This window comes from Eptesicus fuscus, chromosome 10 (genome assembly GCF_027574615.1).
Source record: "Eptesicus fuscus isolate TK198812 chromosome 10, DD_ASM_mEF_20220401, whole genome shotgun sequence".
NCBI classification, from domain to species: domain Eukaryota; kingdom Metazoa; phylum Chordata; class Mammalia; order Chiroptera; family Vespertilionidae; genus Eptesicus; species Eptesicus fuscus.
The window spans coordinates 23963421-23985459 of NC_072482.1; the positions used below are offsets into that span (position 1 = coordinate 23963421).

The 22039-nt window shown below is 35.9% G+C and overlaps 1 protein-coding gene and 1 pseudogene across 2 annotated transcripts in view; both read right to left on the reverse strand.

The window, feature by feature from the left end:
- COL21A1 (collagen type XXI alpha 1 chain) overlaps positions 1–16329 on the reverse strand; it is a 116832-nt gene extending 100503 nt beyond the window's left edge. For both annotated transcript variants that reach the window (XM_054721961.1, XM_054721962.1), the window contains exons 1-2: positions 16163–16329; positions 12006–12557 (exon numbers count right to left, since the gene is read on the reverse strand). In XM_054721961.1, coding sequence (XP_054577936.1) covers positions 12006–12557; positions 16163–16250 — 640 coding nt within the window. In that variant the 5' untranslated portion in view covers positions 16251–16329. The remainder of the gene's footprint in view (positions 1–12005; positions 12558–16162) is intronic.
- Positions 9818–10708, reverse strand: LOC103301064 (tetratricopeptide repeat protein 19, mitochondrial-like; annotated as a pseudogene).
- Positions 16330–22039: the final 5710 nt, after the last annotated feature.

Below are 22039 nucleotides of genomic sequence, written 5' to 3' on the forward strand. Positions count from 1 at the left end.
CTTTTATCAAACTCACTAATCTGAAAACTTCTTTTCTCATTCAGGGGTAAGGAGTGAAAGAAAGCAGGAAGAGAGATCAAAAAAGCTGGTCTAGCTAACCCCTCCATATGAAAACATGAGAAGTAGGATACTCTATTACACAGTTTAAATCATAAACCAATGCACAAAATTAAATTTTTCCTATCATAATGAGGCAATATTTAGGAGGCAGATATAGAAAACAATCACTTCAAATGCATTTGATTTAGAACTGCAAAAGAAAAAAGTTCAGCTGAGTAGAAAATGTGTTTAACATTACATCATAAGAATATTCAGATTTCAATTGCACCTTTGATTTGCTTTACAAATGAGAAGTTATAAGATGCTGGACAAAGAGCTCAAACTTAATACAAAAAGTTTAGATTTAGACCTTAGCCTCTCTCATAAACTCTCATGAATCATAGATTCTAATCTGTGAAGTGAGAATATGTAATCACCTCCACAGGTGATGATTACATATTGCCTGAGGATCAAATGTGGTGATGTATGCAAAAGTTCTTTGTAACTCCATAATTGCATGTGAGCACAGGGGATAAAGCACACATTGCATCCATCGTTTTCAATAATAAAATCCTTTGCATTGTAATCTAATTCCCCAAAATGTATAGAAAGCAGTGTGACAGTTTGTAAAATCAGGGATATAAATTAACAGCCACAATATAGCCATGTTCTCATGTTCATCTAGGCACATCTCTTTAGGGAAAATGTATTTAAATAATTTTTTTGGAGGAATAACCTTCTTCCCAATTTGCTCACCTACAAGGAGAACCAGAAGATACCCTTACAGCCCAGTCAGCGTGGCTCAGTGGTTGAACATCAGCCTATGAACCAGGAAGTCATGGTTCGATTCCCAGTCAGGCACATGCCGGGTATGTGGGCACAATCCCTAGTGTGGGGAGTGCAGGAGTCAGCCTATCAATGATTCTCTCTCATTACTGATGTTTCTATATCCCTCTCCTTCTCCCTTCCTCTCTGAAATCAGTATGTAAGAGAGTGATTACTTTAAGGTATGTTTAGTGAAGTTTATTCTTGTTTTGTTCTGTTAGCTGCACTATAAAATATAAGCAGTCATGCTCAATGTGTATGTTATATGAGGGCCTTGGAAGAATCTGAAAATATTACAACATTTCTACAGTATAACAGCTTAATAGCATTTCAACCATATAAAAATTTCCACATCATTTGAGACACTAGTTTCCCAGAGAAGTGAAAGGCATATCATATCAAGTTCCCTTACACATGGGAACTGGAAAGAAAAATGCTATTTTGATTACCAACCAATAATTTTTGCATAAATTTAAGGGAAAAGAAAACAGGCAAATAATTAACATTCTCATTGTGTAGAAAAAAGAAATATATGTGTAAGTATGCAACCACATTCAGAGAGGGGAATGGAAACTAAAAATAAAAACTGGAACTTGAAAGTTATAATTTTAAGTACCAGGAAAATCAAGTGCTAAGAGAAACTCAGTTGGGAACTTGCTATAACACCTACAATAGGTAGATAGAATAATCTAGGTAAACAAATAGTGCATTCAGGAGCAAGGGGAAAAAGGACACAGGGAAGACTCAAGTTCACAAATGGTTGACTACACAGTTATAATTTCAGTTTACGCCACAAATAAGTGCCTACACAAATAGGTGCCAAGAGAGAATGCCCTAGCTTGTGACATCTCCCTCGCGGAGGGAGGTGAAGGGAATAGAGTTTGCTTCCAATATTCCAGCTTCTCAGAAGGCTGCCCAAGAGACTGGTATCTGCCTCACCTCACTTGGAGCATTAAGGAATCAGAATCATCTGGATGCCTGTGGGCTACTGAGAACAAAGAAGAGTGAGGGGTGGACTGCTGTGGCTGCATGGCTCAGCGTGAACAGAAGACACACTACTTGAGGCTTCTCCCTCACAGGAAGAGAAATGAGTGGAACATGACTCCAGTATTCCAGCTTTTCAAAGGGCTGCCTGACAAGATGATATTTGTCTTGCCTAAGAATGTTGACAGGAAACCAGCATATGTGGCTGCCTGGTGGTCACTGAGAACAAGGAAAAGTGGGGAAGTTGTGGCTAAAGAACTAGAGAACTTGAAGTGTGGCAGACAGACACCAAAGGGAGTGAGAGACTATGAGTGCCTGGAAAAGAAACCAGCAAGCCTCCCTAATTAAGAAATTACTCACACAGGCCCAGAGAAATATCATCCCCCCAACCTCCTTAAAAAGGTTTCAGAGGCCCACAGAATCTCTAGCCAGAGAGATTGGTGTCAGACTCCCCTGTACAAAGCCAGTTGGTAAAGGCTGGGAGAGGTGACTCTTTTCAAATGTGTGGATCCCAAAACAAGACTACGAGATAAACAAGGAAACAGGGAAACATGACAGAATCGAAAGAACAAAATAACTCTCCAGATACCAATCCTAAATGAAGGGAGGTCTATTACTGACAAAGAATTAACAATAGCCATAATAAAAATGCTTTATAAATATAAGAAAATAATGTATGAGCAAAATAAAAATATCATCCAAGTGGCAGAAAATATAAAGAGGAACCAAAAGAAATGTTGGAGCTGAAGAACACAATAACCAAATGGAAAAATTGACTACAGGGGTTTGAAATCAGACTTATCAAAGAGAAAAAAGAACCAGCAATCTTGAAGACAGGTCAATTGAAATTATCTAGGCAGAGGAACAACATTTCTATAGAATGAGAAAAATTTAGAAAACCCTAAAAGACTCTATGGGACACCATCAGCTAGACAAATATACATAGGATGGGAGTTACAGAAGAAGAAAGAGACAAAGCTTATTTTAAAAATAATTGCCAAAAATTTCTCAAGTCTGAGAAAGAAAATGGACATCCAGAAACAAAGAGAGAATTTTGAAAGCATGAAGAGAAAGCAACTCCTTATGACAAGGATATCCCAATAGACTATCAGTGGATTTCTCAGTAGAAACCTTGCAGGCCACAAGGGAATGGGATGATAAATTCAAAGTGCTGAAATGAAAAAAACAACAACTACCAACCAAAATAGTATAGCTAGCAAAAGTGTCCTTCAAAAAATGAATAAGAAATAAACACTTTCCCAGATTTAAAAAAGCTAATGAAGTTTATCACCACTAGACCTGTCTTACAAGAAATGCTGAGGAAGTCCTCCAAGTTGAACTGAAAGAACATTAAATAGCAATACAAAAGTACTGAAAAGTATTAAAAATGTTGGTAAAAGTAAACTTATAGATTCAGAATATTGAAATGCTATAAAGGTGGTATGTAAATAACTTTTAATTCTGATATAAAAGTTAAAAGATAAAAGTATAAACAATATAACTGCAAATATGTTAATGGATATACATATAAGATGATGTAGTTTGTGACATCAATAACAAAGTGTGAGAGGGGCAGGGAGATGCAACAATGTAGAATATTTGTATGTGACTGAAGTTAAGATATTATCAGCTTAAAGTAGATTTTTATAACAGTATAATGTTTAATGTAACCCCCATGGGAACCACAAAGTAAAAAACCTATACACATGAAAGTGAAAAACAAATCAAAGCATGTCACTACAAAAATAATCAATGAAACATAAAGGAAGATCACAAGAGAGAAAAGAACAGCAAAAAGGCTATAAGACAGCAAACAACAAAAGAGCAATATGAAATCTTTCCCTATCAGAAATTAGTTCAGATGTAAATAAATTAAACTCACAAATAAAAAGACAAGAAGTGGCTAAATGGGTTTTTAAAAACACCAAAATTCAACTATATACTGTCTATAAGACATGTACTTTATAATTAAGGACACACACAGGTAAAAAGTAAAGGGATGGGAGAAAATACTCCATGCAAATAGTAACCAAAAGAGAGCAAAGGTGTTGATACTTATATCAGATAAAACGGGCTTTGAGTCAAAACTGTCGAAAGAGACAAAGAAGGACATTATATAATGATAAGAAGGTCAATTCACCAGCAAGAAGTAAAAGATATAACTCTAAAGATATATATACACCTGACAGAACTGAGGGGGGAAATATACAATAACATAATAATAGTAAGAGATTTAAATGCTTCACTTTTGATAATAAATAGAACATCCTGACAGAAGATCAAAAAGGAAACAAAGGATTTGAAAAACACTTCAGATCAAATGAATCTAACAGACATATGCAGAACATCCCACCACACAGCAGCAAGTACACATTCTTAAGCACAAACAAAACATTCTCCAAGAAAAAACACGTTAGGTCAAAACACAAGTCTCAACATATTTAAGAAGAGTGAAATGATACCATGTATATTTTCCAACCACAATAGAATGAAACTAGAAATTAATGTTAGGAGGAAAATTCAAAAATATGTGGAAACTAACAACACTTATTTGAATAATCACTGAGTCAAAAAAAATTAAAAGAGAAATTAGAAAGTATCTTGAGTAAAACTAAAACATAGCAAAACTTATGGTATGCAGCAAAAGCAGTACTAAGAAGGAAATTTATAGCAATAAAAATCTACATTGAAAAATAAGTATCTCAAGTAAACAACCCAACTTTTCACATCAAGGAACTAGAAAAAGAACAAAGCCCAAAATTAGCACAAGGAAGAAAACAATTAAGATTAGAGTGGAAATAAATAAAATAGAGAATAGTAAAACAATAGAAAAACTCAACAAAGAGTTGGTTTTTTTAAAAGATCAACTGACAAAACTTTAGCTAGATTAAGGGGGAAAAAAGAGGGAAAAAAGAAGATTCAAATAAAAAACTTAGGAATGAAAGAGGAGATATTACAACTGATACCACAAAAATGCAAAGAAACTGCAACAATTACACTAACAAATTTAATAACCTAAAAGAAATATATGAATTCCTAAAATATATAACTTAGCAAGACTGAATCATTAAAAAATCAAAAACTTTCACAGACCTGGAAATAGTAAGGAGACTGAATCAGTAATCAAAAACCTCCCAGCAAAGAAAAAACCCAGGACCAGATGTCTTCACTGGTGAATTCTACTAAATATTTAAAGAAGAATTATGCCAATTCTTCTCAAACACTTCCAAAAAACTGAAAAGGAGGGAATATTTCAAAACACTTTTTATGAGGCCATCATCACCCGGGTACCAAAACCAAAAAAAAAGACACTACAAAAAAAGAAAACTACAGGCCAACATTCCTGATGAATATAGATACAAAAATCCTCCACATAATACTAGCAAATTGAATTCAACAGCATATCAAAAAGTATCCCACAAAGTGACCAAATGGAATTTATTCCTGGAATGCAAATATAATTCAACCTATGAAATCAATTAATATGATATACCACATTAACAGAATAAAGCATAAAAGTTAAATAATTGTCTTAATAGATGCAGAAAATGCACTTCTCAAAATCCAACATCCTTTCATGATAAAAACACTCACCAAAATAAGTATATAAATAATTTACCTCAACATAATAAAGGCCATATATGAAAAGCCACAGCTAACAAACATATTCAATGGTGAGAAACTGAAAGCTCTTTCTCTAAGATCAGGAACAAGATAAGAATGCTCACTCTTGCCATTTCTAGTCAACATAGTATTGGAAGTGCTAGCTGGGTGACAAATACACACAACTCAATGAGAATTATAAGGAGCTGAATGAGAATGTCACCAACATGAAAAGGAACCAAGAGGAAATGAAGAATGACATAGCTGCAATAAAGAACACAATGGAAGGCTTAAACAGTAGACTAGAAGAGGCTGAAGGCCACATCAGCGAATTAGAAGACAAAGTAGGAAAAAACACACAAACACAGCAGCAACTGGAAAGAAAATTTAAAAAGCAAGAGGAGAGCTTAAGGGAGCTTTGGGACAACACAAAACGAAACAACATTTGCATAATAGGGCTGTAGGAACTCTTAATTCCCTCTTCCAGGATACCTCCCGGAAGGAGAGGAAGAGAAGCAAGGAACAGAAAACCTGCTTGAAGAAATTATGACAGAAAACTTCCCTGATATTGGCAAGAAAAAAACTATGCAAGTCCAAGAAGCACAAAGAGTCCCAAACAAGATGAACCCCAAAAGACCAACACCAAGACACATCATAATTAAACTGGCAAACACCAACAACAAAGTAACAATTTTAAAGGCTGCCAGAGAGAGACAGAAAGTTACCTACAAGGGATCTCCTATTAGAATATCAACTGATTTCTCAACAGAAACACACCAGGCCAGAAGGGAATGGAATGAAATATACAAAGTGATACAAAGCAAGGGCCTGAATCCAAGAATACTATACCCAGCAAGGCTATCATTCAAAATTGAAGGTGGAATCAGGAGCTTCACAGACAAAAAAAGGGCTAAGAGAGTTTATTACCACCAAGCCAGCAATGCAAGAAATGCTAAAGGGACTGTTGTAAAAAGAAAAAACAGAAAGGCAAGAAGAAACACAAACATTAAGAATAAAAATGACAACAAACAAGTACTTATCAATAATAATATTAAACGTAAATGGATGAAATGCTCCAATCAAAAGACACAGGGTAGCTGAATGGTTAAGAAAACATGACCCATATATTTGCTGTCTGCAAGAGACCCACATCAGAACAAAAGATTCACACAGATTGAGAGTGAAGGGATGGAAAAAAAATTTTCAGGCCAATGGAAATGAGAAAAAAGCTGGGGTTGTGAAACTCATATCTGACAAAATAGACCTCAAAGTAAAGGCCATCACAAGAGATAAGGAAGTCCACTACATAACACTAAATGGAGCAATTCAACAAGAAGATATAACTCTGGTAAACATATATGCACCCAATACAGGAGCACCCAAATACATAAAACAACTTCTGGAAGATATCAAGGGAGAAATCGATAGCAATACAGTCATAGTAGGGGACTTTAATACACCACTGACACCACTGGATAAATCCTCTAAACAAAAAATCAGCAAAGAAACAGCAATCCTAAATGACTCACTAGATCAGCTGGACTTAATTGACATCTTCAGAATATTTTATCCCATAGCTACAGAATATACATTTTTCTCCAGTGCACATGGAACATTTCAAAGATAGACCACATATTAGGACACAGGCAAAGTCTCTTTAAATTCAAGAGGATAGAAATCATAACAAGCATTTTCTCAGATCACAATGGCATAAATCTAGAAATCAACTACAATAAAAACAATGGAAAAAAAATCAAACACTTGGAGGCTAAATAGCATGCTATTAAACAATGATTGGGTTACCAAAGAGATCAAAGAAGAAATAAAAAGCATCCTGGAAACAAATGACAATGAAAACACAACAATCCAAAATCTATGGGACACAATGAAAGCAGTCCTGAGAGGGAAGTTCATAGCTCTACAGGCCTACCTCAAAAAAACAAGAAAAACTGGTAATAAATTACCTAACCTTGCAACTTAAAGAATTAAAAAGAGAGCAACAAGAAAAGCCCACAGTTTCCAGAAGGAAGGAAATAATAAAGATCAGAGCAGAAATAAATGACATAGAAACAAACAAACAAACAAAAAAATAATACAAAAGATCAATGAAATCAAGAGCTGATTCTTTGAAAGGATAAACAAGACTGATCAACCTCTAGCCAGGCTCACCAAGAAACAAAGAGAGAGGACCCAAATAAAAAAATCAGAAATGAAAGAGGTGAAGTAACAACTGACCCCACTGATATACAAAGGATTGTAACAAAATACTACGAACAACTCTACTCCAACAAACTGGACAACCTCGACAAAATGGACACATTCGTAGAAAAATACAAGCTTCCAAAACTCAATCAGGAAGATTCAAAAAATCTGAATAGGCCGATAACTACTGAAATTGAAACAGTAATCAAAAAGCTTCCAGCAAACAAAAGCCCTAGACCAGATGGCTTCACAGGGTAGTTTTACTGAACATTCAAAGAAGAACTAAAGCCAATCCTTCTCAGACTATTCCAAAAAATTCAAGAGGAAGGCACACTCTCAAGCTCTTTCTATGAAGCCAGCATTACCCTAATCCCAAAACCAGATAAAGACAGCACAAAGAAAGAGAATTACAGGCCAATATCTCTAACGAAAATAGGTGCTAAAATCCTCAACAAAATTCTAGCAAACCGATCCAGTATTACATTAGAAGGATCATACACCATGACCAAGTGGGATTTATTCCAGGGATGCAAGACTGGTACAATATCTGCAAATCAATAAACATGATACATCACATAAACAAATTGAGAGACAAAAATCACATAATCATATCAATTGATGCAGAAAAGGCAAGTGACAAAGTCCACCACCTTTTCTGATAAAAAGGCTCAGCAAAGTGGGAATAGAAGGATCATACCTCAACATAATAAAAGCCTTATATGACAAACCTACAGCCAACATCATACTCAATGGGCAAAAACTAAAACTATTTCCCTTAAGAACAGGAACAAGACAGGGATGCCCACTCTCACCACTCCTGTTCAACATAGTACTGGAAGTGCTAGCCAAAGCAATCAGTCAAGAAGAAGAAATAAAAGGCATCCAAATTGAAAAGAAGAAGTAAAACTATCCTTATTCGCAGATGACATGATACTGTACATAGAAAACCCTAAAGACTCCATCAAAAATTATTAGACTTAATAAATGAATTCAGCAATGTAGCAGGATACAAAATTAACGACAAGAAATCTATGGCATTTCTATACACCAATAGTGAACTTACAGAAAGAGAGATTTTAAAAAACAATCCCATTTACCCTAGCATAAAAAAATTAAGATACCTAGGAATAAACTTAACTAAGGAGGTAAAAAACCTCTACTCAGAAAACTACAGGACATTGAAAAAAGAGATAGAGGAAGACATAAACAGATGGAAGAACATACCGTGTTCATGGATTGGTAGAATCAACATCATTAAAATGTCCATACTACCCAAAGCAATCTATAGATTCAATGCACTCCCCATTAAAATACCAACAGCATATTTCACAGAAATAGAAAGAACTCTCCAAAAATTCATCTGGAATAAAAAAGACCCTGAATAGCTGCAGCGATCCTGAGAAAGAAGAACAAAGTAGGAGGGATCTCAATACCAGATATCAAGATGTATTACAAAGTCCCTGTTCTCAAAACTGCCTGGTACTGGCACAAGAACAGATATATAGACCAATGGAATAGAATAGAGAACCTAGAAATCGACTCAAACCACTATGCTCAATTAATATTTGACAAAGGAGGCAAGAACATACAAAGGAGTCAAGACAGTCTCTTCAGTAAATAGTGCTGGGAAACTTGGTTAGACACATGCCAAAAAAATGAAACTGGAACACCAACTTACACCATACACAAAAATAAACTCAAAATCGACAAAGGACTTAAACGTAAGACGGGAAACCATAAAAATATTAGAGGAATCCACAGGCAGCAAAATCTCAGATATATGCTGAAGCAATATCTTCACCGACACAGCTCCTAGGGCAATGGAAACTAAAGAGAAAATAAACAAATGGGATTACATCAAAATAAAAAGCTTTTGCACAGCAAAAGAAACCATCAACAAAACAAGAAAGCCCACTGCATGGGAGAACATATTTGCCAACAATATCTCCGATAAGGGTTTATTTTTTTTTATTTTTTGTGTTGGCTGTTGTAATTTTTTTTTATTTGAGAACTTAAGGGAAAAGAGATCAGTGCCCCTGACTAGTCAGATACTGCATGTTTTAAAAATTCTTGCAACACACAGGTTGAAAATTTCTCATTTAAGCCATTGATTTTGGTGCCACTGGTACTGGAAAATTCTCTACAACAAAAAGTTATTCAGAGCTTGATTAAATTAAGTCAAAGATCTACTTTTTCTGGACAACTGAGCCAATTCTTTCCTGATGTGCTGTATTGAAACCTCATCTCTTTTCAGCTCTGCTTGCTTCAGTGCTTCCTGGTAGATCTCTCTTTTGCTTGTGCATATCGTTCTCTGTGCATCAGAACTGCACCAGGTTACTGAGCACCATGTGCAGCTCAGGATGTCCTACTTGTCTTGCCAGATCTGACGTCCTCTGCACGTAAGCACAGGCCTCATCAAAGTGGCCTTGTGCATCCAGGGTGGTAGCCAGGTCACTCATTAGCACAATGGTCTATACAAGGAAGACAAACAGGCAGCTTTTTCTGTGGGTGTCTTTCTCCTAGTATTTCTTCAGAAATATGCAAAGCTTTTTCATACATCCTTTGTGCCTGTGATGGATGCTTGGAGAACAGAAAGCAGCCAGCGTAAGCATCTAAGCACATGCCGAGGAGGTGGGTGTTGGCTTTCTCTTCCACTGATAAAATGTCTTCTGTTAATTCCTTTTCTCTTTCATTTTTTTCCTCTACAGTTGAAATGCAGAATTCATAGTCAGCAAGAGCAAATTCCTGTCGATTCTGAGCAGCATAGATACTGGCCAACTTTAGAGAGATTTCAATTATTGCATTGTCTTCCTGTTGCATGCCCCCTCCAAGCAGGTAACTAACTCATTGTTGCTTTAAAAAGTTTTTCTGCATTTTCAAGCTGACCCCGTATAAATGCTAAGTTGGCCATCAAATCATAAGTGTAAATGATGGTCTTCTTGTTATCACTCCGAATGGCAAGACGAAGTGCCTCATGCAAAATTAGCTCAGCCTCTTCTGGCTCATCTTTCATGATGCTCAACTTGGCTTGCTTCAGCAGCCAGATGATCTCGGCCTCGGCCTCATCCTCCTCTGAGTCCAGGGAGGCCCCACCCAATCCCAGTTCCTCCGCCACGGCGGGCCTCGAGAACCACGGGAGTGCTGCGGCAGAAACTCCACGTCAGTCAGCCAGCGCCTAGCCCGGCGAGCCCAGCCCCGATCTTCACCTGCCAGCAGCAGCAGCAGGCCGGGGCCCCCGCCCTGCGGAGTGACTAGGGAAGGCGGCATCCCCACCGCTGGCGCCTGGCCTCCTCTCCGATAAGGGTTTAATCTCCAACATTTACAGGGAACTCATACAACTTAACGAAAGGAAGACAAACAACCCAATCAAAAAATGGGCAACGGACCTAAATAGATACTTTTGAAAGAAGACATAAGGAAGGCCAAGAGACATATAAAACATGCTCAAAGTCACTAATCATCTGAGAGATGCAAATCAAAACGACAATGAGGTACCATCTCACACCTGTCAGAATGGCTGTCATCAACAAATCAACAAATGACAAGTGCTGGTGAGGATGCGAGAAAAAGGAACCCTCGTGCACTGCTGGTGGGAATGCAGACTGGTGCAGCCACTGTGGAGAACAGTATGGCGTTTCCTCAAAAAACTGAAAATGGAACTGCCATTTGACCCAGTGACCCCACTTCTAGGAATATACCCCAATAAACTAGAAACACCAATCAGAAAGAATATATGCACCCCTATGTTCTTAGCAGCACAATTTACAATAGCTAAGATTTGGAATCAGCCTAAGTGCCCAACAGCAGATGAGTGGATTAAAAACCTGTGGTACATCTACACAATGGAATACTATGCTGCCATAAAAAGGAAGGAATTCATACCATTTGCAACAGCATGGATGGAGCTGGAGAGCATTATGCTAAGTGAAATAATCCAGTCAGAGAAAGATAAATATTACATGATCTCAATCATTTGTGGATTATAATGAACAACATAAACTGATGAACAAAAACAGATCTAGAGATAGAGAAGCATCGATCAGATGTTCAAACCTCAGAGGGAAGGTAGGGGAGGGTGGGAGTAAGGGGGAGAGATCAACCGAAGGACTTGTATGCATGCATATATGCATAAACAATGGACGTAGACAACAGGGGGTGAGGGTGAGGGCAGGACTGGAGGGGTGGGGGGACAATAGGGGAATAAGGACACATTTGTAATACCTTAATCAATAAAGAAAAAAACTTAAATAAAAAAAAAGAAAAAAATAACTATACAAGTGTAAATAAACAAGCTATGCCAAAATGTAAAAAAGTGAAATTATTGATTGTTTCCAAATTATATTAAGGCTTACCTTCACAAAGTTTCTGCTTCATCACCTCCCTTATTTTGGATATCACAATATAGTCTTCGACATAAAACACATACGTTGATGAAGGCTTGTTGGCAATAGCTCTAAGTTCTGCATCTTCTGTTTCTGAGCCAACGCCGATGGCAAATAATGTTATTTTACTGTCTCTTGCTGCTTCTGCTGCTTCTTTGACTTCGTCTTGGGATTTACCATCCGTAAGTACTACTGCGATCTGAGTCAGAAATCGTGAGGACTTGGCAAAAAGGTAATCAAGTGCAAACTGGATGGCCTTCCCAGTCCTTGTGTTTCCTCCTAAGTAATGTATGGATTCCATTGCCGCCACCAAATTCTCTCCCGAGTCATGTCTTCCAAGAGGAATCTCCAGGACGGGGTAGTCACTATACTGGACCACTCCCACCTGAATAAACTTGGGTCCTATGTCAAAGTTTTTTGTGATGTTGACAAGCCACTTTTTCACTATTTCAAAGTTTTCTGGGCCAACACTGTAAGAACCATCTAAGATGAAAACTAAATCTGTTGGAGCAGTCCGACAACCTAAGTATAAAAAAAAAAAAATCATCAGTGAGCATTTGTTATATAAAAAGCAAAAAAGTGGAAAGTTTTAAAAGCATGATTTTTTAATTAACCGGATGGACTGAATTCTTTCCCAATTTATGTGTATGTCTATTCACTACAATGAATATTTTAAATATTTTACAAGTTACATGTGAATTATACCCCATTAAAGCTGATTTTTTTTTAAAGATCATAGTAACTATTTATAGCAGCTTTGTGAAGATTAAGATACACTGCTTAGCTCATGAAAAATCGTTGTAAATGAAGGCTATTGCTTTGGTTGATATTTTATTTTTAAAATTAATGATTCAGCTTTAAAATAAGGAATAAAATATGCATGCTGTATATGGACATGATATCTAGGTATTTCTTTGTAGTACAAGTGTTACCTGTCATAAAGCAGCATTTTATTCTATTTCCCCATTGAATAAATGAAAATAAATAAATGCCTGGTTTTCAGCTATACACCAACATTGTTTTAAGTTTTCAATGAAATATGTTCTATTTAATACTACCTGAAATATTTACCAATATATATAAACCAATTAATAGGGAGAAAGAAATTAAAAATTTTCTGCCAACTTCAGGACTCAGCAGCCACTAAAAGATCCGTATTCTTTAAAATAGTTCATAAAAGTTAAATGAACCGAGATCACAAAAGCCATCACTTTTGCACTACATGCAAAATGAGTTTTTAAAGGTAGGATCTCTCATCTTCAGCAAATAATGTAGCTAAAACATTGGCTTGTGCCAAGTGACTCTATATTCAAAGTTATAAAGCTCTTTCTCCATAAAGATTCTTGTTTCCAGAAATCAGGAAACAGTGTGATCAGCACATATTATAGTTCTATTGGAGAAAAAGACTAACTCTGGTGGAAGTTATATCTGGACAAGTTCTAAGCACTTGTAGAAAAAAAAAAAAAAAACTTCACTCTCTTTTTCAAAGCACATAGCATGCCTCTAACCCTGTCTCATTCATTTGGTGTATGTATATTGAACACCTACTCTGTGTCTGATATCATGCAAGGTACTGCCTTCAAAGATACATAAGAGATCTCAAAAAAAGCTCACAGTCCAGTAAGACAGATAACTGGTTGGTTAGGGAAAGTTCAGTGTTATGAAAACATTTAGGAAGGGGTAGTAGCCTAACTGTGGAAAGTTCAGGAAGGTTGTATGGGAAAGCCGGCAGGCAACCTGAGATCTGAAAGGAGAGCTTTGGCCAGGTGAAGAGGACATTCTAATCAAAGGGAACAGCAAGAGTGAAGGTCCAGAGATGAGAGGCAGACACAGCCAAAAGACAAGGTTTGTTTGGATAACTCCAATAGTTTGAAATGGCCAACAGAATTCTCAGGATGGAACTGCTATATTTGCCTTCTCCTTCTCTAACTTCTGAATTAAAAGCAGCAAAAATACTACTGCTCAGGGCCCATCTGATAAGGATCCCAGGTCCCTGGATTTGAAGAGTTGGAAGAATATGGGATGAGCCGAGGTAATATGATAACAAATTTTAAGTCTTGCGCTTTTACTCATATTAATGGTTTCTCTTAAATTGTGATCAGATGCCCAATTTAAAGTTATAATAAGGATGATTTATTTTCTGTATACTTTCCAAATAAGATGTAATTGCAAAGAACGGTGTTGGCTAAGAATTGTTTAGTTTTAATTAGTATTTTTGTATCTCTTTAGGAGTAAATTATCAGTCAATCTCTCTCTTCCTCTCTTCCACTTCCTCACTCCCTCCTTTCTTCTCTTTTCCTTATCTTTGCCTACTTACATATCATATCTGAGATGATGATGACAAGGCTCACATGAAGAGTCCTCAATTTAACAGTTACCTCAATGTACCCATCAGAGTAACCATCTAAATAAACACTGTGATCAGGTGAACATGTATAAGAGTCAACACATTACTAAAAATAAAAACATCTGCCAAAATATGGATTTGTCTCAAAAACACAAGTGTGATTACGATGGTATTCCTAAGGTGGTGGTGCAGTGCAGAAGGGTACAAGGGACACTATGCAACAACCTCTGCCATGGTGACCGCTGCCAGAGTTCAGGGCAGGGACAGCAGAGTGGAACCTGGTCCAGAGGCAACTTTTCTAACCAAGGGAAATAGCTCTTCTGTTATTTTTGAACACTGGTCTCGGGTTATGCTTTTATTGAGGTTTTGAAGGACAGGAAGTTGTGTTTGCAGAGCTCTTCAATGTTGCCCTTCCTAAATACTATGAGATTCATTACTGTCTGGACCTGCCAGTGTTTGTGTGCCTCTTGATTCTGTGGTTATAAACGCTTACAGGGTTATTCTTGGCAATCCCTACCCCTTTCCAGAGCCATAAAGTATATATTTCATAACTGTAAGGTTAGCTAAGACCGTGGGTATAAAAAGCAAATATCACCATTTATAAACACCAGACAAAATAGCACTCTAAGACACCTTCTCCTTAGGGAGATGAATCAGAGATGTCATAGAAAAGGAATGGACTGAAGATCAAAAGCATAGTTTAAGTACTAGTTACAGCTCTAGCAAGCTATGTGATACTAGGTAAGCCTCTTAAATTTTGTGAATCTCTTTTCCTGATCAAAAAATAAATAAAAATAGAGAGAGGAAAGAATATCTACCGAAGTAGAGTACTTCGGTGGATTAAACTATAAAATTGTTATGCAAACATCTACATATATAAAAACCTAATATGCAAATTGTCCCCTTGGGAGTTTGATCAGGAGACCAGGAGTTCGATCACTCGCTATGAGGTGACTGACCACCAGGGGCAGCGCGGAACGAAGGAAGGCCCCGGCCAGCAGCTGGCAGCTGGCAGCTGGCAGCTGGCAGCTGGAAGGGGAGCCGGAAGGCCCGGATCAGCCCTGATCACTGGCCAGGCCGAGGGACCCAACCCATGCACCAATTTCATGCACCAGGCCTCTAGTTATTTTAATAAATTTTAAGCCAAGATAAGCAAAGTTGTCAAACCACCTCATTTAACTGTTATAGAAACCGGAATTAATTTATAGTAGGGCCTTTATGTTTAGAAGTTTTAAGATATGAAAATAAGCAAACTCTTAAAAATAAGTGTGGTATCTACACTGGTGGCCTGGGTAGCAGAACTACATTAATAGAGCTCTCCTTCTCTAATGAAAGCTTTCCTACAGGCCATCAGAATAGTCACCATTTACTGAGATGTCACTGTGCTAAGCCATTTACATGCGTTATCTCACTTACATGGATTACCTCATTATCTCTATGATTTAATCTCATAGGATGGTCCTGATAACCATTCTAATATGTAGGTATTTTTTTATCTTCATATCAAGAAGCTCATGAAGAGCTGAACTCAACACTAGACTGTTTATTCCAAAGTCTGATGGGTTAACAGAATAAACAATTACCATAGAATTTTCTCAGAATTACCTCTGTTAGAAGCTTTTCCTCTCAGTTAATGTGTAACATAGCAATTCATTCATTTTAGGAAATTACATCATCAAAGACACTAGGAATAAGATCCTTAAAACCAAAGCTTGAGCTCCTCTTATTTGATTTCTACAACTTGTTGATAACAAAAAGGAGCAATACTGGTTGTTCTTACTTGATCTTATTTCTCCATCTTCAGCTAATACAGAATTCCGAAGAAGCAGGACCAAAACTATCCAAAGAAATGTAATAGGGTGAGCCATGTTTCTGTTTTTGTTCTAATATTTTTGGTTTTCAGATTCCTAAGAAAAAAAGAAAAAAGAAAAGTTAAATATATTTTAAAAATAAAGACAAATACCTAGCCATTGTAAGTTTAATTTTAAAATTGCAATACCCAGTCAGAGCACGGTTAATTTTTACTGTCCTTAAAATTAATTTGTGTGTCTAAAATAGCCACACAATGAATAGGAGCTGAGGAAGACCATGATAAACCTTTTAATTCATAATTACCTTGAAAAATTATAGACTTTTCTAAAACTTTGGGCTTTGCCCAAAATATTTACTAGAATTCATTTGAGCATATCCTGTAATGCCTTATCACATTCTTTTTATTATCTCAATGGTAGCAAACATTCTTCTTTAAATATGGATTTGAATTTTAAAAACATTCAAAAGATATGCGCTAAAATATTAATAAGATAAAACTGAGTGATAAAGTTTCATTTTTAAAAAATGGGCTGTAATTATAAAGATATATTTTATTTGATTTATAAACACTCAGTTATATGACTTTAATATATCTTTTAAGTTAGTCCACGGACTTCACTTCTGGTTAGAATGTGGAAAGTTGCAAGACTTTCACTCCCAACAATGAGAACATGCCAGATAAATTATAAAACTACAGTATTTTTAAACCCAGAAGAAAAGACGGGATTTAAAGAAACCTAAATTAACCAAATTCCAACAGTTATTAATCCTTTCTAAGGTGGAACAGATTCAGAGCTGGTTTTGTCCCTAGCAGAAAGGGAATCCTCCTCAAGAAGAGGAATTTGCCACAGCATGGAAGAAACCAGTCAAAGCTGGTGAGGCAGATTAGCATCCTGGGGGGCCCAGCCACAGAACAAGTATGCCCCACCCAGCAATTCTTCCCCAGGAGTTTTAAGTGAGGACACAAGTAATACAAAGAAAGATGAGAGCAGCTGAAACAGCCTAGAGAGACCCTCCCCTGTTCAGATACCCAGGGTACATGTCAAATACAAATCCTTGGCCTGATGAAGACTGGGCGAGGCACAACAGAGTTTAGGGGAGTCCCTCCAGACACCCTAGTCCTTCACTACAGTGAGAGGGAGATCTCGAATAGCAGGAAGCCAAGGAAGGACAGAAAAAATAGAACGCAGAAATAAAAAGCTGGAAACCATACTGAAAAGCTGAAAGAAATCTCCCAAGGGTCTTTTGATTTCTGATCAGGAGAAAAACACTCTGTATAAGCAGATCCAGAGATTATCTAAATATCAGATATGTCAAACAGGGGTTATACAACATCAATAATAAATTTGTTATAATATCTAATAAATAGGATGAACAACAATGTGCAAAAATATGAAAAAAATTAGAAGAACGCTGGAAACTATAAAAAAGAAACAAACTGTCCTGGCCGGAGTGGCTCAGTTGGTTTGGTGTTATCCCATGCATCAAAAGGTTGTGGTTTCATTCCAGGTCAGGGTGCTTGGGGAAGGCAATCAATTGATGTTTCTCACCTCTCTCTCTCTCTCTCTCTCTCTCTCGCTCGCTCTCGCTCTCGCTCTCTCTCTCGCTCTCCCTCCCTCTCCCTTTCTCTCTCTAAAACAAGAAGATCAATAAAAACATTATTATTATTTTTTTTAAATATACAAATTGAGCCCTAGCTGGTTTGGCTCAGTGGATAGAGCGTCAGCCTGTGGACCAAAGGGTTCCGAGTTCGATTCTGGTCAAAGTCACATACCTTGGTTACAGGCTCCTCCCTAGCCCAGGCCCTGAATGGGGCTCATGCAGGAGGCAACCAACTGATGTATTTCTCTCACACCAATGTTTCTCTCTGTCTTTCCCTCTCTCTTCCACTCTCCCTAAAAATCAATGGAAAAATATCCTCAGGTGAGGATTAAAAATATACAAACTGAAGTGCTTACAATAAAAAAAAAAAATCAATAAAAATTCATGCAATGGGCTTAACTGTGTACATATAAGGAAAATATCAGTAAACTTATGAATAAGTCAATAATATAAATGAGCCCAAATGAAACCCAAAGGATGAGTGGGGAGCCAGTGATAAAAAGAACAGAGCATCTGAAATCTATGTGAAAATATCAAGAAAGCTTGATTTAGCATACAAGTAATTCGTTTTTGAGATGAAAAGGAGAAAGTGAATGAAGAGATACTTGAAAATACAATGGTCAAGATTTTCCAAATTGACAAACATTACAAACAATCAGAGCAAAGATGTTCAACAAACACCAGTAAGATGTAAAGTAAGTCACACTTAGGCACATCATAATCAGTTGGAAATAGAAATAAAATAGAAAATCCTTAAAACTACCAGAGGAAAAAAGGTACATTACATACAGAGAACAATAATCAGAATTTTAGATGGAAATTTCATAGTAATAAAATTGGCAACAGATCAGAAAGCTAAAAAATCTTAAATGTGTAAACATCTAATAATAAAGCTTCAGAATACATGAAGCAAAACAAAATTTAAGCTAAAAAAGAAAAAGACAAACTCAAGTCACAATGTGAGATATCATCAGTTTACAGTAATTATTGAGTTAGAAAAAAAATTAGTAATGATACAAAATATTTGAAAAACTGCTACTTTTCACCTAGTTGACATAAAGAACATTTCAACTAACAACAGCAGAATATCCATTATTTTGTAATGCACATAAAATAGTCACCAAAATAGATCATACGGTGGGTAAAAAACAAGCTTCAAATTCCAAAAAAATTCAGATTACATAGTTATGTTGTTTGGCCTAAATTATATTGAATTAGAAAAGAAAATGAAGATTATCTTAGAATACTTGAAAATTTAGCAATATACTTCTAAATAATACATGAATTAAAAAGAAAAAAATATTATTAAAGTTTTGAAGTGTAGTTTGAAATCAGGGAGCATATACCTCCAGTTTTGTTCTTTGTTAAGATTGCTTTGGCTAGTCAGGCTCTTTTGTGGTTCTATCTCAATTTTAGGATCATTTGTTCTGGTTTTGTAAAAAATGCCATTAGTATTAGCGATTACACTGAATCTTTAGATTGTTTTGGGTACTTTCAATATTTTAACAATATTAATCCTTCCAATTCGTGAAAATGGTATATCCTTCCATTTATTTATGTCTTCTTCAATTTCTTTCATCAATGTCTTATAGTTTTCAGAGTACAGGTCATACACTTCCTGGGTTAAATTTATTTCTAGGTATTTTATTCTTTTTGATGTAATTGTAAATAGAATTTTCTTAATATCTCTTTCTGATAGTTTAATAATATATAGAAATGCAACAGATTTCTGTATAATAATTTTCTATTCTGCAACTTTACTGAATTCATTTATTCATTCTAATAGTTTTTTTGGTGGAGTCTTTAGTAATCAAAACAGTGTGGTAGTGGCACAAAAACAGACGCAGATCATGGAACAAAATAGAAAGACCAAAAATAAATCCACACATATGGTCAATTAGTCTATCATAATGGAGGCAAGAGTATACAGTTTTAAAAATTACAGAATATTTAATAAGTGATGTTGGGAAAACTGGACAGATACATGCAAAAAAAGTGAATCTGGATGATATTCTTATACCAGATACAAAAATAAACTCAAAATGTATTAAAGACTTAAATATAAGACCTAAAATCATGAAACTCCTAGAAAAAAAAACAACATAGGCAATAAACTCTTTGACATTGGTCTTAGCAGCATTTTTCTGAATATGTCTCCCTAGGCAATGGCAAAGAAAGGAAAAATAAACTAATGGGATTATATCAAACTAAAAAGTTATGTGTTTTTTATAGTGAAGGAAACCATCATATAACAAAAGAACAACCTACTGGATGGGAGAATATATTTGCAAATGTTATATCCAATAAGGGGTTAATATCCAAAATATATAAAGAATTCAAACAGCTCAACATCAAAAAAACAAACAATCCAATTAAAAAATGGGCAGAGAACTTCAATAGGCATTTCTTTGAAGAAGATATACAGATGGCCAACAGACATATGAAAAGATGCTCAGCATCACTAGTCACCAGGGAAATGCAAATCACAACCACAATGAGATATCACCTCACACTTGTCAGAATGGCTATTATTAACAAATGACAAGTATTTGCATTGATGTGCAAAAAGGGAACTCTTGTGCATTGTTGTTGGGATTGAAAATCAGTTCAGCCAGTATGAAAAATAGTATGGAGGTGCCTCAAAAATAAATAGTAGAACTATCATACACAGCCTAGCCATTCCTCTTCTAGATATATATCCAGAGAAAATGAAAACACTAATTCAAAAAGATATAGGCACTCCTATGTTCATTGCATCATTACTTACAATAGACAAAAGATAGAAGCAACCTAAATGTCCATCAATAGATGAGTGGATAAAGAAGATGTGGTGTACATATATACCCAAGGGAATATTACTCAGCAATAAAAAAAAAAGAATAAAATCTTGCCATTTGTGATATGGATTGACCTAGAGGGTATTATGCTAAGTGAAACAGGTCAGACAAAGAAAGGTAAATGCCATATGATTTCACATATATGTGGAATATAAAAAAATAAAATAAATAACACAGAAACTGACTCATGGATACAGGAAACAAACTGATGCTTATAGGAGTGAGCGTGGAGAGGAGGATACATGGAAAACATGAAGGATAATAGATACAAATTTCCAGTTATAAAATAAATAAGTCATGCAGATGTAATATACTAGTACAGCACAGGGAATATACCCAATAATATTGTTATAACTTCGTATGGTGACTTCTTGTGGTGATCATATTGTATAAATGTTGAATAACTATGTTGTATACTTAAAATTAATATTGTATGTCAACTATACTTTAATAAAACATCATAGATTTTAAAAATACTTCAAACTGATCAGTATTTATTTTTTAAATCAAATTAGCTATGAAAATCTACAGTTAATATTAAATAATGAAAGACTAAATGCTTTCCCTCAAAAATCAATAATAAGTTAAGATATACTCTCACATCAGTTCTATTAAAAATGTACAGGGAGTCCTGGCCAGTGTTATATGCAAAATGAAAAATAAAAAAATATAAAGAACTAAAACATGACTGTATCTACATAGAAAACTTTTGGAAATCTACCAAAATACTACTAGAACAAATATGTGAATTTACCAACATCTCAAGACATGAGGTTAATGATTTGTTTTTTAAGTGACTCTAGATACCAGCAACAAAATTGGGGGCAAATGTAATATCATATTCAATAGTATCAAAAGCATCATATGTAAACCTAGCAAGAAAACTAATGAAAAAATGTGAAAGATCTTTATACTAGAACATACAATATATTATTGAGGTCAATTAAGAAAGAAAAAAAATGGAAAGACCTAATCCATGGATTAAAAGACTCAGTATTGGTTATTTCCATCCTCTTCTAAAGGACCTATAGATTCAACACAATCCCAACAAAACCCCAGCAGATTTTTAAAGAAAATGACAAACTTATTCTAAAATTTATATAAAATGCAAATGATTTTAAGAAAAACAAATTTAAATGAAAAAAAATTCTATATAATAAAAGCCTAATATGCTAAGTGTTCGGGTGTCTGTCTGTTCAACCAATCAAAGCGTAATATGCTAATGATGTGCCAAGGCTACTCAACCGCTCTCTATGTCATGCACTGACCACCAGGGGGCAGACAGTCAACCAGCCAACCAGTCGCTATGACATGCACTGAACACCAGGGGGCAGACGCTCCGACCGGTAGGAGCATCTGCTGCTGGGGTCCAGCCTATCGGGACTGAGCGAGATGGGCCAGACACG